This window comes from Hippoglossus hippoglossus, chromosome 21, assembly GCF_009819705.1.
Source record: "Hippoglossus hippoglossus isolate fHipHip1 chromosome 21, fHipHip1.pri, whole genome shotgun sequence".
Lineage (NCBI taxonomy): Eukaryota > Metazoa > Chordata > Actinopteri > Pleuronectiformes > Pleuronectidae > Hippoglossus > Hippoglossus hippoglossus.
In genome coordinates, this window is record NC_047171.1 from 20610561 (window position 1) to 20625201 (window position 14641).

General features: G+C 41.9%; 1 protein-coding gene across 1 annotated transcript in view; it reads left to right on the top strand.

Annotated features, from left to right (window-relative positions):
• Positions 1 to 3352: 3352 nt before the first annotated feature.
• Positions 3353 to 14641, top strand: part of LOC117755309 (mitogen-activated protein kinase kinase kinase kinase 4-like) — an 88563-nt gene continuing 77274 nt past the window's right edge. The window contains 2 exon segments of the mRNA XM_034574991.1: positions 3353 to 3642; positions 3882 to 3947. Coding sequence (XP_034430882.1) covers positions 3586 to 3642; positions 3882 to 3947 — 123 coding nt within the window. The 5' untranslated portion in view covers positions 3353 to 3585.

The window sequence follows — 14641 nt, forward strand, 5'->3', positions numbered from 1 at the left end:
GTTTAAATCTAGATTATTTCTCATCTGAGAGACGGAAGCTGACCTGAGCTGATGTGGACGTAGCTCATTACCACTATACCGAAACATCTGAGATGGAAATCTGAGGAAACATGTTTCTGTATCACCCACTTCACTCCAGATCACATGGCGTCTCCATGTTTTTCTTTCTGTTTCTATCTTTTTAAATGTCTCCCTTGTTCCTGCAGCTGAAGGCCACAGTAGCACCTCTATGTGCCATAGGGGGGCAGTGTTTGTTAGTGAAATAGCAGCTGAGATGCTTTGTGGGCACTGAGTTCATGCAGGGTTCACACAGAGAAGACGGACAAATCAGAGAGCAAACACAGCAATTTCTGCTCGCAAATTGGATTATGAGGATAGAAGGGTTCTTCTGAGGACACCATCTTTTCAAACAGCTTCAACACGTTCATGCACCACATCCAATATGTTCTAACGTCCGGTCAACACTGCAGATTGTAGGCAGCTAAAAGCATGGATTACATTTGTCAGGGGTGTGGTTTATGTTTTTATGATATTTTATACCTGGTACCAAACACACCAGGGGAAATAGATAAAAGGGACAACAATTTAAATTTCAACAATATTATTCTTGAACTTTGCTGCTTCTGGAACTGTTTCATTTCCAAGCCTGCAACTTTTCTTCTGTTTGTACGGGAGAAATCAGCTGAGCGTTGTGCGGTTTTTAATCACCACCCTGTTTTGCTTTCAAACAGTATCACCCCCTCAGTCCTGGCAAGTTCTACTGGATATGAAAACAGACTTGCTCAAGGGCATCAGGGCAGAGGCTTTTTTTCTTAGCTTGAGCTGGTTCATCTTAATATGTCTTGTTTTTAAATATTTATTGAGCCAAAGATAAATATAAACACAAAATATTGTGGAGTCATTGCTCCTTTTCACAGTGTACAAGAAATTCTGACTATAATGGCACACAGTAGAGTGCAAAACTCTGCCGTGAGCCAACATCCCCCTTATGAAACAGGATTTAAATGAGATCTGCACCAAATTGCACACACTTATAAATAGCAATCCTTGAAACATCCTGATTGCTTCATGAAGATCAATTAATTATTATCTGAGACATCAAGGAAAACGACACACAATGTTAAAGAAAGTGAAAAATACAACCCTGCATGTGCCTCCTGATCTTGATCCACACCAACATTTATTCTATCGTCCGTTCCCCACCCCTCCACAAAATGTCATGGTAATCAGTTGAGGGGATATTGTGTAATCCTGCTAACTAACAAACAAAGTAACTAACAATGTACGCTAAATACAATAAATACAACAAAATACTCTTGGTGTTTCTTTATTTCTGTTTGTCTTACACAGTGGCTTTGCAACAGAGGAGGGAAATTGCCTAGGACCCCGAGGTGAGAGGGGCCCCCCGAGAACGGTTGATTTCACTTTTTTGTGAGAACCCCCTTAAATTCTAAAATCACCTGACTCCCTGATGAGGCCCCATGCCACTCACTTTCTGCCCAAAGTAATTTTAGAGGTTTGGATGAAGACGAGAACGTCTAAATGTGAGAATGATGGTTATTCAAAGTCTGCACTTTGTTTATAATTTTGATAACAACAGAATCATTTGAAGAAGGTTTGGTATCATGTGTTACTTGTTGGGGTGGGTTCTGTTTTGATCAAGGGGCCCCATGGTCTCTATTGCCTGGGGCTCCAAAGTCCCTTGATACACTCCTGGCCTGTATCTAAATCCTTCTTTTCAAATATTGTAATAACTGTGATGTTTAAATGTCTTTTTCTGTGTGATATGTCACAGATATAAAAAAAAAAATGGCTGTTATTTTAATCAATTTGAGGAAGTGCAACTATTGAAGAATAAAGTTGAGGCTACATATGTAATCATAGCAGGTTTTTAAATAATTTAAAATTAATTTGAAAAGAATGGGGGGAGGTTAAATTTCTTTTTCAAACCAACCTTATCCATAAAAAAAAGACCTGATGGGTAAACTCACGTTCATCAGTATCAACATAAAAATCGAACCATTTAACCAACTCATCTAGTTGGTGAGGAAGACGCTGATATGACCAACACACGATACGTTATCTGCACATGTCGCCTGATGTGAGTATGAGTGGTGAGCCACATGTGAGAGTGACGGCAGCAGGTTTGAATCCAGCCTGTGTGGATATCACGGCCTCCAACAGAACAGCACAGCGGTGACAGTGCTGCTGAAATATTTATCACTTTCCATCTAGCCATGCTCTAATTGCTGTGTATCTGTCCGACAGAGAAACAGGAGGGGACACAAACAAAGACTTGGAGAGAAGGAGATGCAAGGAAAATGGGGAGAGGAGACAATTTTGATAGAACTAGATTTGGAAATGTATTTTTCACCTTTAGAAAATGCTGATTTATTTATATGACCTATTATATATATAGTACTATGACCTATACTGCAGCCAGCCACTAGGGGGCTGTAGAGATGTTTTCGCCATTTTTATATGTAGCTGCAGTAAATAGATGTTGATGACATAACAGCTCCCCCAAGTCCAGAAAATTGCACAGACGCGTTCCTAATGGATGGTGCAGCAGGAAGAGGCAGGAAGTAATGTCCGTCTGACATTTGCGTTCACACGTGCACCTCCACCGGAGAAAGTGCGGGGATTCTGCGGAGTCCCGTGCATGTCTGAAGCAGCTCAAGAAGGAGACAGACTTTATGCTTGGAGCTCGGAATGATGTCACACCCGAATAAACAGAATGGATGGCGTTCCAGTTGCAGTGCATAATTATGTAGCATTTCACTCATACTAACGCCTTAGTAAAACGTCCACAGAATTAGAAGTAATTGGACAGTACTATGTCCAATTACTGTAATGACAGTAGTGCTTATGTACGATAAAAACTTTTGCTTTCACAACTGTTGATCCAAGGAGGGGCCATCTTGGATTTTGAAGTCGGGGGTGGTGAGGTTCCTCCAGTGGTCCGAGTAAAATCTTCGACTCGAGGGGGGCGCTATGGCTGCAACTTCCGACTCGGGGGGTCGGTAATTCGGAGGTTTATCGGATCGCAGCACTAAACCTGGGGAGCGAGTGGAGAAAGTCCGCAGAAAGTCCGGAGTCTCTCAGTCGGACATTTGCGTTCACTTGGAAGTTGGGTACATGTCTGAAAGCAGGTGATTTCTGTCCAGGGCCCCAGATCTTCTAGAGCTGCCCCTGTCAGAGAGAGAGAGAGAGAGAGGAGGGGCGTTGACAGAGCGAGAGAGAGAGAGAGAGAGAGAGAGAGAGAGAGAGAGAGAGAGAGAGGGCGGGGAATCGAGGTAGAGAGACACCTACACAAACAGGGAGAGAGAGAGAGGGAGAGAGAGAGAGAGAGAGAGAGAGAGAGAGGCTCCGGTAGTCGCTCGGTATGTAGCAGCGGCGGCGGCAGCGGCAGCAGCGGAGCCTCGCACCGGGATTACAAAGAGGGAAAAACACGCCTGGGACGGAGATCACCACCGGCGGGATTAAGTCTAAACCCACCCGAGGATGAGACTCGCCCCGCGGGCTTGAAGGAGAATCGAACTCACGCCGCTATTCCGCTGATTTAGCTCCGCTTTTTTTACGAAAATGGCGAACGAGTCTCCGGCTAAAAGTCTGGTGGACATAGACCTCGCTTCCCTGCGGGTGAGTGCCTCTCCCCCGGACATGTATACCCCACAGATCCGCTGATTTTACACAGGAACCATCACACGATCATACAAGAGGAGGCGGCTCCTCTTTGTCTTTATATCCGCTGGCATGGGAGGCCAGAGAGCCGGGCTCTGCCGGTGCACACATCCAACTCACCCCTATGTAATTAGGCTACAACAGGGAATCAATTAATTACATCCAGTAATTCACATTTGTCTGTTTTCTAAATCCAGGATCCTGCTGGGATCTTCGAGCTGGTGGAAGTAGTGGGAAATGGCACCTATGGACAAGTGTACAAGGTTGGTGTGTGCCTCATCTCTGTATGTGTGTTGTGTGTGTGTGTGAAGGCGGAAACTGGAGCACAAACATACATTGATGTACCCCCCCCCCCCCCCCCAGTCTCAGGTTTATTATAACACATCCCCTCCGTCAGCGGTGCAGTCTGGACTGGATTATCTCTCACTGCTGCACATCCATTTGTTATTTTTTAAATTATATTTCACCACCACCATCCCTGTGCACCCACTCTGGTCCCAAGGAGGCTCCTCCATCCTCCCTCCCTCCCTCCCTCCATCCTTCATCCCTCCTCCTCCTCTCATCCACACCCCAGTAAAATATTCCTCCACATACTGCACGCGTTGCTTTGCACTGACCAGTCCAGCCCCATCCATGCATGACAGCCCTCACCACGCTGACTGACTTGTGCGCCATTGGGTGGGCGGTGTTACATTGCGCATTTGTGCACATCATTGCCCAGCAGGCCTCCCGCCGGAGAGGCTCTCTGCTGCATTTATAGGGATAGGCCTGTTCATCCCATCACACACGCACACACGCACACATGTACACACTCACACAGTGGAAAAGGCATTTGATGGAGACCTGGTGCTTCTGCCGCCTCCATCAGAGACGAGCAGCGACATCATCCTGCTGTTGCCTGGTAGAAACCAGAGCAGATGGAAAGAAGAGAGCTGCTGGATCTCTTCCTGCGAGACTGGGCTATTTTATATCATTCTGAAATATGCAGCACTCGTGTGAGGAAGTGTGTATTTTGTGTGTGTCTCGGTGTGTCTGTACTTTCCTGGTGTCTGCTGCAGGAAAATGGTTTGTTTGGACTTAAGTCACGTTAATGTCACAGATGGCGGCAGTGGGAACTGTCTCCATGGTAATGACCTGGAAGCTTTCACACCATTGGACGGCTCCACTCGTAGATATTTATGTTCCAGAACCTGCGAATCAAAGCTGTGATTGGCTCTCGTTTCCTTGTGGCTGGAAAAGAGACTCATGTGAACATTGAAAACCTGAATTTACCGTTTGCTCTGCGAAGGTTATTTAACATCATGGCTGCCTAAGTTATTATAGGTTTAATTCAAACATAAATATTGAGGTTTTGCACTGAGCGCTGGTCGTGTGATGGAGTGGCTCATGTGAGGTTTAAAAAGTCAGCATATACTGGTTTAATTAGCTTTAATCCTCGACTTATATGTGCAAACTTGGGATTATCAGATTTACTTACCACTTGAATGTTGATGCTTGTTGTATACACTGCTAGATATTGAATCATAGAGAAGTCCTAGTATACAAAGATGGTCTCCACTTCCTCACACTATTCAGAAATGAAGCCAAAATATCCTGGGTATGAACACAGCCCTAACCCACAGAGTCTGTACAGTAGCAATTGGGGAATGGAGTCCCTGTATTTAGGCCCCGCAAATACATGTGCCCGACCAATCATGAGCCAGTCTCAGCTGTCAATCATGATGTTTCAACCCGTTTCTATAACATCAAATAACTAGTTAAAACCAAACTTTTCAGAAATGGACATAGTGGACGTAATGTTTTTAGGAGTCATAATCAGACTGTGCTCTGTCACGTGTCACAAAACAATGTGGACATGTAGACATAGTTAATTTTGCTCTTGCACTGCAGGTTATGGGCTGAGGCTCATGTAAGCTATGTGCAAAGTAAATAACATATAATCTCGTGTCCTCCACATATGAGGAGCCTTTCAGGTCTCGGAGTGGATTCTGCTGAAGGAAATGTTCTCCTAACTACTGCAATGAAAAAATGACACTGACTCTTGGTTGAGTGGACGTCGCTCACACATGATGATCAGAATAAACCCAGCATGGCACTAGGTAGAGCTCAAACCTCCGCTAAGGCCCAACAGTCCACTTGAATTCAATCAAGCTGCCCCAAATTGCACAAACTCATAGATATCAGTCCTCTAAATATGCACAGTTAATTTCATCAATATTCATGAATTATTCCCCGGGTAATTGGTAATCCTTTCTTTTTTCTACCATGTCCCATCTTTACACCAAGATTTGTGGAAATGTGTTCAGTAGTTTTTGTGTAATCCTGCTGACAAACGAGCAAACAAATAGACAGGGGTGGAAACATCCAGGAGTTTGAGCAGCAATGTGTTGACAGCTGAACAACCTGGTTTTATAGTCTTATTATTTAACACATGTACAACGCGGTGTCACTGTTCACAAGACAGTGTGAAGGTCTACCGCATCTGTGCCGCCGAGGATTTCACAAGTGACCAGCAGCACGGAGCGAATCCACCGCCGAGACGAGTGTCACGTTGAATCAGATTTTACAGTCGTGGACAATGAGGCCAGCCCCGAGGCCAACCTCTGCGAACGTCTGCCGTTATCTCACAGAGAAACGTCTAATGATCATAATGAAGCCCAGTAATGGCGGAGTGGATGCACTTGGTCAGATATTTTGTGTTTGGGTACCTCTGAAATCCCATCCTGATTGGCTTTGAGGTTTGCTCCGGTTTGTTTTATTTGTGTTTAATTCTGGTTTGGTGGAGGATGAATGCGTCTTTCATTTAAAGCGAGGGACAAGTGATTGTGGGAACGCTCAGATGCACTGGAACATAAATTAACCTTGACATTTTGAGTTTAGTTCCTCAGGATTTGGTGAATCATAACCACGTGTTCCATGGCAGTTTGAGTGAGGAAGAACCAAGGTCTTCTTTTTTAGTTTTTAGTTTTTTCTTCCCTTGTCTGCGAAGTCTGTCTATTCAAACATCTGACTCAAAAATGTTTGCGTATGTGTTTGTGTCTGCACATGTGCACTTGATCCTAAACTCTTACCGATTTGGTTCGGGCTTCTCAAGCTGCAGAGTGCGACTCGATGCAGCTGTGCGCTGACAGCAGCTGTTGGGATGGAAAATAAAGTAGAAGAGAGGTTGGGGGGGTAGAAAGAGGTAGAGAGATATAATAAGGAAAAGAGGAACCACAAGAGAGAGAGAGAGAGAGAAGCATTCACCCTTTAATCACCAATGTGTTTTTGTTTAGTTGCCATTGAGAAAGGATGAAGGACCTTGATGACATCCACATTGTTTTGAAAAGTTCACATTGAACCCATAAACATCTCAAACTGGTTTTCACACGCTTAAAAAAACCCAACACATTGTCTTTGATCAAGTTCTCGAAAATTTTAACTTTTTTAAGTGCAAACATCTGCCTGCATGTTTTATGCATTTCCATTTACTTATACTCGCGTGGCAATCTGCCTCAAGACTAGTTCATGCTCGCCGTTCCTGTCCTGCTGCGCATGACGGCAGAAATGACGTCACATGCAACGTCGTGCTGCAACATTTCAGCTGGTCGTGCACTTATAGCAAACTGGAGGAAACAAACTATTAACTACTAGCAATGACCTACAGTATCTATTGATAGAAAATGCATCTGCAGTTTGGTAGCCCTATGAAATTGTTATTAATGAAGTATAAATATCTATACAATGTTTAAACTTATCTTTGGGTTTTAAAGCATCAAAGCATGATGTTTAAGGCATGAACAAAACATTAATTAGTTAATTTAGACAGGAGGCTATTCAAGAAAAAATACCTCCCCAATTAATGTGACTGAAAAATGAAAATGAATTCAAACAAATGAATAAACAAATGGAAGAACCTCAGCTTCATTAAAGAGGTCGAGGGTCACAGTGTTTCCGTTTCCATTCAGCAGTGGGAGGTGAAAGAGAAATTAAATTAGAGCTGAAAGAGGTAACAGGAATTTTTAAAACTCTGGGGGTGAGACCACACTCAGCATGTGGGGCTGGGAATCCCCCTCTCTGAGGAAATGGTTTAACCCATTTATGACTTACCGAGCTTCTCTGCTCCAAACCACAGCTGCAGCTGTTTCAGCCTCACGGAGACGGCCTGTGTTCAAGTTTACAAAGTTTACAAAACGAGGAAACAAGCCAAACTGATCCGTTTTTTAAAGGTCCTTGAACAGAAAGGTGAAGTTTGTTAGCTCTCCTCTCGTGGGTGGCGGCAGAGAGCGCGGGTGAATGTTTGTGAGGAAGTAGTGAAACGGCGGAAGTCATCAGTCTAGTGAGGAGAAGTTGGTGGCTTTGCTGTGATGGTGAGATTAGAAAACCACAACCCGGCTTCCACACGCAGCGTCTCCGCAGTTCAGAAAGTGACAACTTGATGCACCGTGTAAATCCTGCTGAGTGCATGTGGTGGGATTTATCTTCTAGTGAAGCGTAACAAATATTTATTTCTTTATTAGATGTACTATATTATGTTTATGTACTAATTTGCAATTAATGTGACGATAAATGTTGTTTGGATTATTACATTCAAGATTTAATCTTTAAAATAAATAAAGGTAAAATGGAGAAAATCTTTCTTTCAAATACAGAAACAGAGATATCAGTATCAGAAATGTTCTGCTCCCTAATATTGGCATCGGCCCCCAAACATCCATACTGGTCAGGCTCCTGTGTGAAGGCAGATCCCTCCTTCACTGTCTGATACACTGTATTGTAATCATAGCCCTGTAACCATTTCAAGTCAGTCATTTAAATGGTATGAGATGATTTCTCAAGGCCTTTCTGAAAGTTTACCAGGGAAACTTCAGTGTTAGATATCGTGCACTGCAGATGAAGGCTGAGTGCCCGTGTTACTCAATAACCACCAGTATGACTTTTTTTTAATGCTGATGAGTTCATTTTGTTGTTGATCTCAAAGGAAACCAGTGAAGAGAAGTAGCAGTGGGTGTGATGTCATACTATTGCTTAGATCTGATTAGCCGGCAGCAGCAATGCAACTATTGATTATCTGCCTCATCGGAAAGCCTCATATTCGAGGAGCTGGAAACGGGAGATAAAGTGAAAATGATGTACAGATAAAAAACAGCCGTTTAATTTCCTCGGCTTTTCTTCATCCTGACTTTATCACAGGAAAGATGCTTGTTGTTTTTCCTGTTGTCTGGGTGTGGCTCCTCCACCAGCAGCCACTCATCAGCAGAGCAGCATCCCTGCAGCTCCCTGAGGAAACGCAGCGCAGCACTTCACTGAGCGCACGCCACATCTGTCTGGTGCACGTGTGTCTAAGTGCACGTTATGAGCTTTCTACCTCACAGTGTCCACATCTGGAGCTTAAGGAACATACATGAACCATAGAACTGGAATATTGTGTTATTGATTGAGTATTTCATTGACATGTTGATATTAACACATCTGGTTAACACTCTATATGCTGGAAATTGACCTGTTGTCTAAAACAGCTCCAAAGAAAGACTTTCAATCCTGCAATTTTCTTTACTTATTTTATCAATCAATTGACAAGTTATTGATTACTTAAGTTAAACCATGTGTCCTCTTGTGGTGGCTCTGCAATAAAAATAAAAAAAATGGCAAACACTGAAAAACTTAAAATAGTCTCCAGTTTTGGATTCTCGTGATTGTCGAAATCAAGGCTGCAACTTTTAAATAGTCTAAGTTTTAGAGACTAAATTACAAATATTAATCCATAACTGCAAAATATGCAATATATAATTATTTAAAATTTAAAAAGGCTTACATTTTTATGTTTTAGAAGAAGAGTCTAATTAAATATTGACAGTTTTTTGTTCGTTATGTAATTTTTTCAGCTTTAGCATCTTAAAAATAACACTCTATATAAAGAAATAGGTATGTTAATATAATAGATACTAATAATAGACATATTTTTAAAATCAATCAAATTATTAAGTATCAGCAGAAATCAGTCGTCTTACAATAACACAATTTCTATTGTTTTGCACCTATTCCAGTTCTATGGGAGGTATTTATAGGCCGACTCCCCCTCTGTAAAGTGGAGGAACTACAAAGCTGTCATAGGGAATAGACTCATGCAAAGCTGGCTCACCAACCTTCCGGCTATTCAAACTGGAATGTTCGCCGTGTCTGCTGTGACCTTTCACGGCCCAGGAAATGAAGCACGGCCACGACTAACGACAACAGCAGTGGCTGCGGCGGTGGTAAAGCAAGCCGGGTCTCCACCGGGAACTTTTCTTACACAGTCCAAACTTACTGTGACCTTCCAATCAGAAGAAGTGGAAGCTCTGCCACTGATAGCAGCAACAGGAACTCGGCTGTGTCACGATTTCTCATGGCGGAGTTCTGTGTGTCCACCCACTTGTGTTCAGTGGCAGACGAACAAATACTGAATCTTTTAACTTAACACCAGACACCAAAGTGATTTTTCTTCAGACTGCATAATTTTCTGACCAAGATTTAAGAGCTGTGAGTGCAAGGATCTGGAAACACTTCAGATTTGATCAAAGCTGAGCTTTAAACGCTTTTCTCCGATGGTTTTAAATGTTTATCACGACGTCTTCTTACAGTTCCAGCTGCTTTTTAGCGCTATTTATAGCGTCAATGTGGTCAAAACCATCTTAGTAGATTGATCGCTAGAAATACCGATGCACAATTTTAGATGCGGTGTTTATCTTGATTAAATTGCTCGATAATGATCTGACCTGTTCATTCGTCTTAATGCACAAGTCAGAAAAGTTTCAGTAAAGAATGGAAGCTGCAAGACGTGAAGTGAAAGAACTGCCTGTGCATCTACAGCAATATGTAGAGCATGATAGCAGATATTATATTTTGACGTTTTTATTGCAAAAAAAACCACAAATACACACAAATATCGTAGATTACAGAAGTTATAACACCGATCTTTGTACTTGCACAAATGCCACATTCTTTGCTAAAGAGTGTGTTAGGAGTGACCAGCTCTGCCTGCTATACAGTGAAGTTAAAATTAGACACAGCCTCAGACAGTATCTGGGTCATGTTCTTTGATGCTCACTGTGTGGACTGATGCAGTGACTCTGCTGCTGCAGCTGCTGGTGATCCTCTGTTCATGCATTCACACATCAGCTGCAGGATTTCTGTGTTTTGTTTTCAATTTGTCATCTTTTTGACATTTTATTCGTCACAGAGGCGTTTTTATTGGTATTTATTGCTCTTTTTTTTATACAAAAGGTAGAGAGAGACACATTTAGCTCTTAACTCCTGCAGGGTTTGTTCTTAGGAAACAGTTAAACGGCCCCCATGTTATACTTTTTCTGCTTGACCCGCAGTCTAAAACTTAGAGATGTTCCGATACAATATTCCCTTCGCGATACCGATTCTGAAACCCTGGACATGATGCTGCAAGTTCACAGTAGGAGCCTTAGATCACACCAGTTTTGAGGAGAGGTGAGAAGAGTTTCCCCTTCTTCCTCGTCTATCAGCCCACCCAGCCACTCAGGCCTGCTCCTGAACCTGGTGGAAGATAGGGGGGGGGGGGGGGGGGGGAATCCTCTCCCACATTTTTTAAGCCTATCCTGGATGTGCAATGCAAAGGTCAGGATGCTTCCCTGAGAAGAGCAGTAGCCCAGAGATGTTGGGATTAAGAAGTTGAGGAAGAAGGCTTTAGCTGGGATGGACTGGAGTGGTGGAGGAGGAGGAGGAGGAGGAGGAAGTGGAAAAAAGCAGCACAGGAAGCCGAGGTCGTCTCTCCTTCTCCTCTTCCTTCTCTTCCTCCTCGACCCTGGTCACTTGCCTGTCGGGGACGAAGAGGACGTTGATGGTGGGTGGTTTGAAGGAAGGTGGCTGTAATCCCTCTTCATAAGACGGCACACGCTGAGAGGAAGAGGAAGCAGTGATCAGGATAAAGAACAAGATGTTTTAAAAATCATTAATCAGCTGCTCTTGAGCTGTCCTGCACTTTTTAAAATATGTAATTACTCAGTTTTTTATTTCGCACAATATTATTATATCCCCTGTGCCTGGCAGAGAAGATTCATCTAATGAAATAGCGGATTGGGTAAATGTGTGAAATTAACTTTAAAGTATTATTATTCCTGCGTGATTTATAGGTCGTCACAATCCATCTATGGCATACAATTTGATTGTAAAGTTCACACAAATCTTCAGGATTGAGAAAATTACATAAAAACCTAATGTTCACTTTAAACAAAGACTTGTCTCTCGTGAGTTTGACATCATTTATTTATGTCAAGTCAACAAGTTTAGATTTTGAATAGATTTTACTTAAATTGATAAGGTCTTATTAGCCCATTAAAGGTTCAAGCTCTAAAAGTAACAAGGCTGAAACTAAAAAAGGTTGTAAAAGTACATACTCACATTATATATGATGTTCAAAATGAAGTTAGCTATATTATTATATCTATTGTTCAATAAGAAAGCAAAGCAACAAACTAAACATACAACTGGGTAGATGAAGTCACTAATTGTTATTTTTATAGTACAGCATGTTGCTGAAATAATTGGTCTATGAATCTGATTAGTTGAATGACAGGGAGCAGTTAACTTGAAGTGTGTTATGAAGCACAGATGCCAAACATTCATTAGTCTCAGCTTCTTTAATATGAGGATTTGCTGCCTCTCATTTTTTTGCTGTGCACGTTAATTGTCATTGGATTCTGGACTAAAAAAAACAATGAAGTAATATACTTTGAAAGCTTTAAAAAAATATATATTTCATTCGCCGAAATTAATAAAGAAACAAAACAAATGTTAATGGACATAACAGGTACAGCTGGCTACAAGTTTATCACAATTTGTTTTTTATTATTTTTACATCATTACTAGAAAAAAAAGTATGAAAATATTTGATTTAGTCATACTTAATTTAATTAAATTTTACTATCCACTAAGATTGAAGAGCTTTAACACCCATGAGATTCTGGAAACTTCACAGGAGTATGTTGTGGAAAACCTTCAGCCAATCTGTAAAAAAGGAACATTACCTCAGAACTTAAAATTGGAAATGATAACGACAGCATCGTTTCTGTGTTTGTTCTTCTCTATAAAAACTCTTCACAATTAACAAATGACCCCTTCTTGATGATCATGGTTTTGTGTCTGCTGGCTTCTGCCGTGACATAACTCCCAGTCTGTGCTACTGTGGTGTTGGCTGGAGCTGTGGACACATGCAGACAGTGCAAACAGATGGTTTGTTGTTGTAGCTCTGAGGCAGTGATGCTGAAGGGACTGAGAGTATTAACAGCTCCTCACTGTGTCTGTTGACTGAGACATTTTCTTCAGGGAACAAGAAACCAAAGAAGAAAGATTTGACTAAAGCTGCTTTCAGACTTGCACACAAGTCCGGACATTTTCCTGAAATCTTCGAGTCGGGTGTTTGTGTGTAAAATGTCTGAGTGAGCTCATGTGAGCAGGAATACAGAGGAACCATACATGTAGAAGACGTCAACTTGGAAAGACGACGAGATCAGAGAGCTTTTGATGATAAAAGCCAACTCTGGTGTAGATGTGCTGTAAAAAAAACATGTGATTTCCCAGAATTTATACATCATGTCCTGCATCCTGCTGTTCTACCCAAGCTCCACCCCTCCCCTGAATGTACCGGGCATTTTCCTGTTGTTGTGAACGTGTTTGACCTGAGAACTGAGAACAATCTCCTGCTGTGATCTTAATATGTGAAAGACAAAATGCGGAAAACATCCAGAACCAATTTTCCGCACGTTCATGTCTGCAAACCTGTGTACTTTGAAATGTAGCAGTTCACATCTCGTCAGATCCATGATCTTGTTTACTTTTTATAGTTTTTCTTTTTAACATTTAACATGTTCATATTTTTAGTAAGTAAAGTATCGAATAAGGTATTCATTTCTTATCCAACTGCCCCAAACTCCACAGACACATCACTCCATAATCACACCATAATATTTCAGATTAGTCACACTAATCATCTCCACGTCTGCTGCGAGGAGGAAGAGGAGACGTTGGTGGTGGATACCAGACAGCAGCATATTAAAATAACAAAATAAAATTTATTTTAGCAATGGAACTTCTTTTTCCCCTATGATCGACGTCAGTCTGTAAATTTCAGTCGAATGTCCCAGTCTGACTGACCTGATTTCTGCTTCCTCTTTTTTCCTTCCTCTTCCTTGTCATCTTCCTCTTTTATGTCGTATCCTTCCCTCTATTATGTCTCCTTTTTGTTCCTCATATGTCTTTGACTGCTTTAAAAAATCCAAACAAACAAAGCTGTCATTACTTATTGCACGTGACACGTGCAGTTGAATTTCCATTATATTTGAGTCCGTCCAGTTTACGTCAGTTAGTAAAACGGGACCTTAACTCTGCGAGGGTTTTCCGTTTGATTCCCATTCTGCTTCGATAATTCTCATGGAGCTCTGAGCCCTGTGTTTTTATGTCACTGTAGTTTAAACTGTGAGATTCATTGTTTCTCATTATACATATTTGTGGAGGAGAGCATCCGGTAAATGCCTGAAACTTTGAAGTTGAGGTTGTTTCGCTGAGTGGAGAAGATGTTGTAGGTCTCAGGGTTTAATTCAGTTGTTTCTGGCTCCTGTTACGGACAAACATCCCTTTGTGTTCGCTCTCTGCTGCTTTGCTGCTGATGTCCCACTGACCAGCAGACACAAACAATGCAGGTTTCTAAAATCCAGCTTCACCTACGGAGAGCAGTTTCTATGATTAGTAATATTCCAGTGAGATGGACAGATGTTTGTTTTGGTTCCAGCTTGCTGAATATTTCCTGTGTGTCGTATCAATCATGTTAAAACTGCTGACGAGTCTAAATACTCGACGTCCATGTGACCAGAACTGAAATCCAGACAGAGAAGTCTCAGGAAAACTTGACTATGTTTCAGGAAAACAGATCATTCAGAAAAAAAGAAGAGCCGATCCATCTGATGTTACAAAT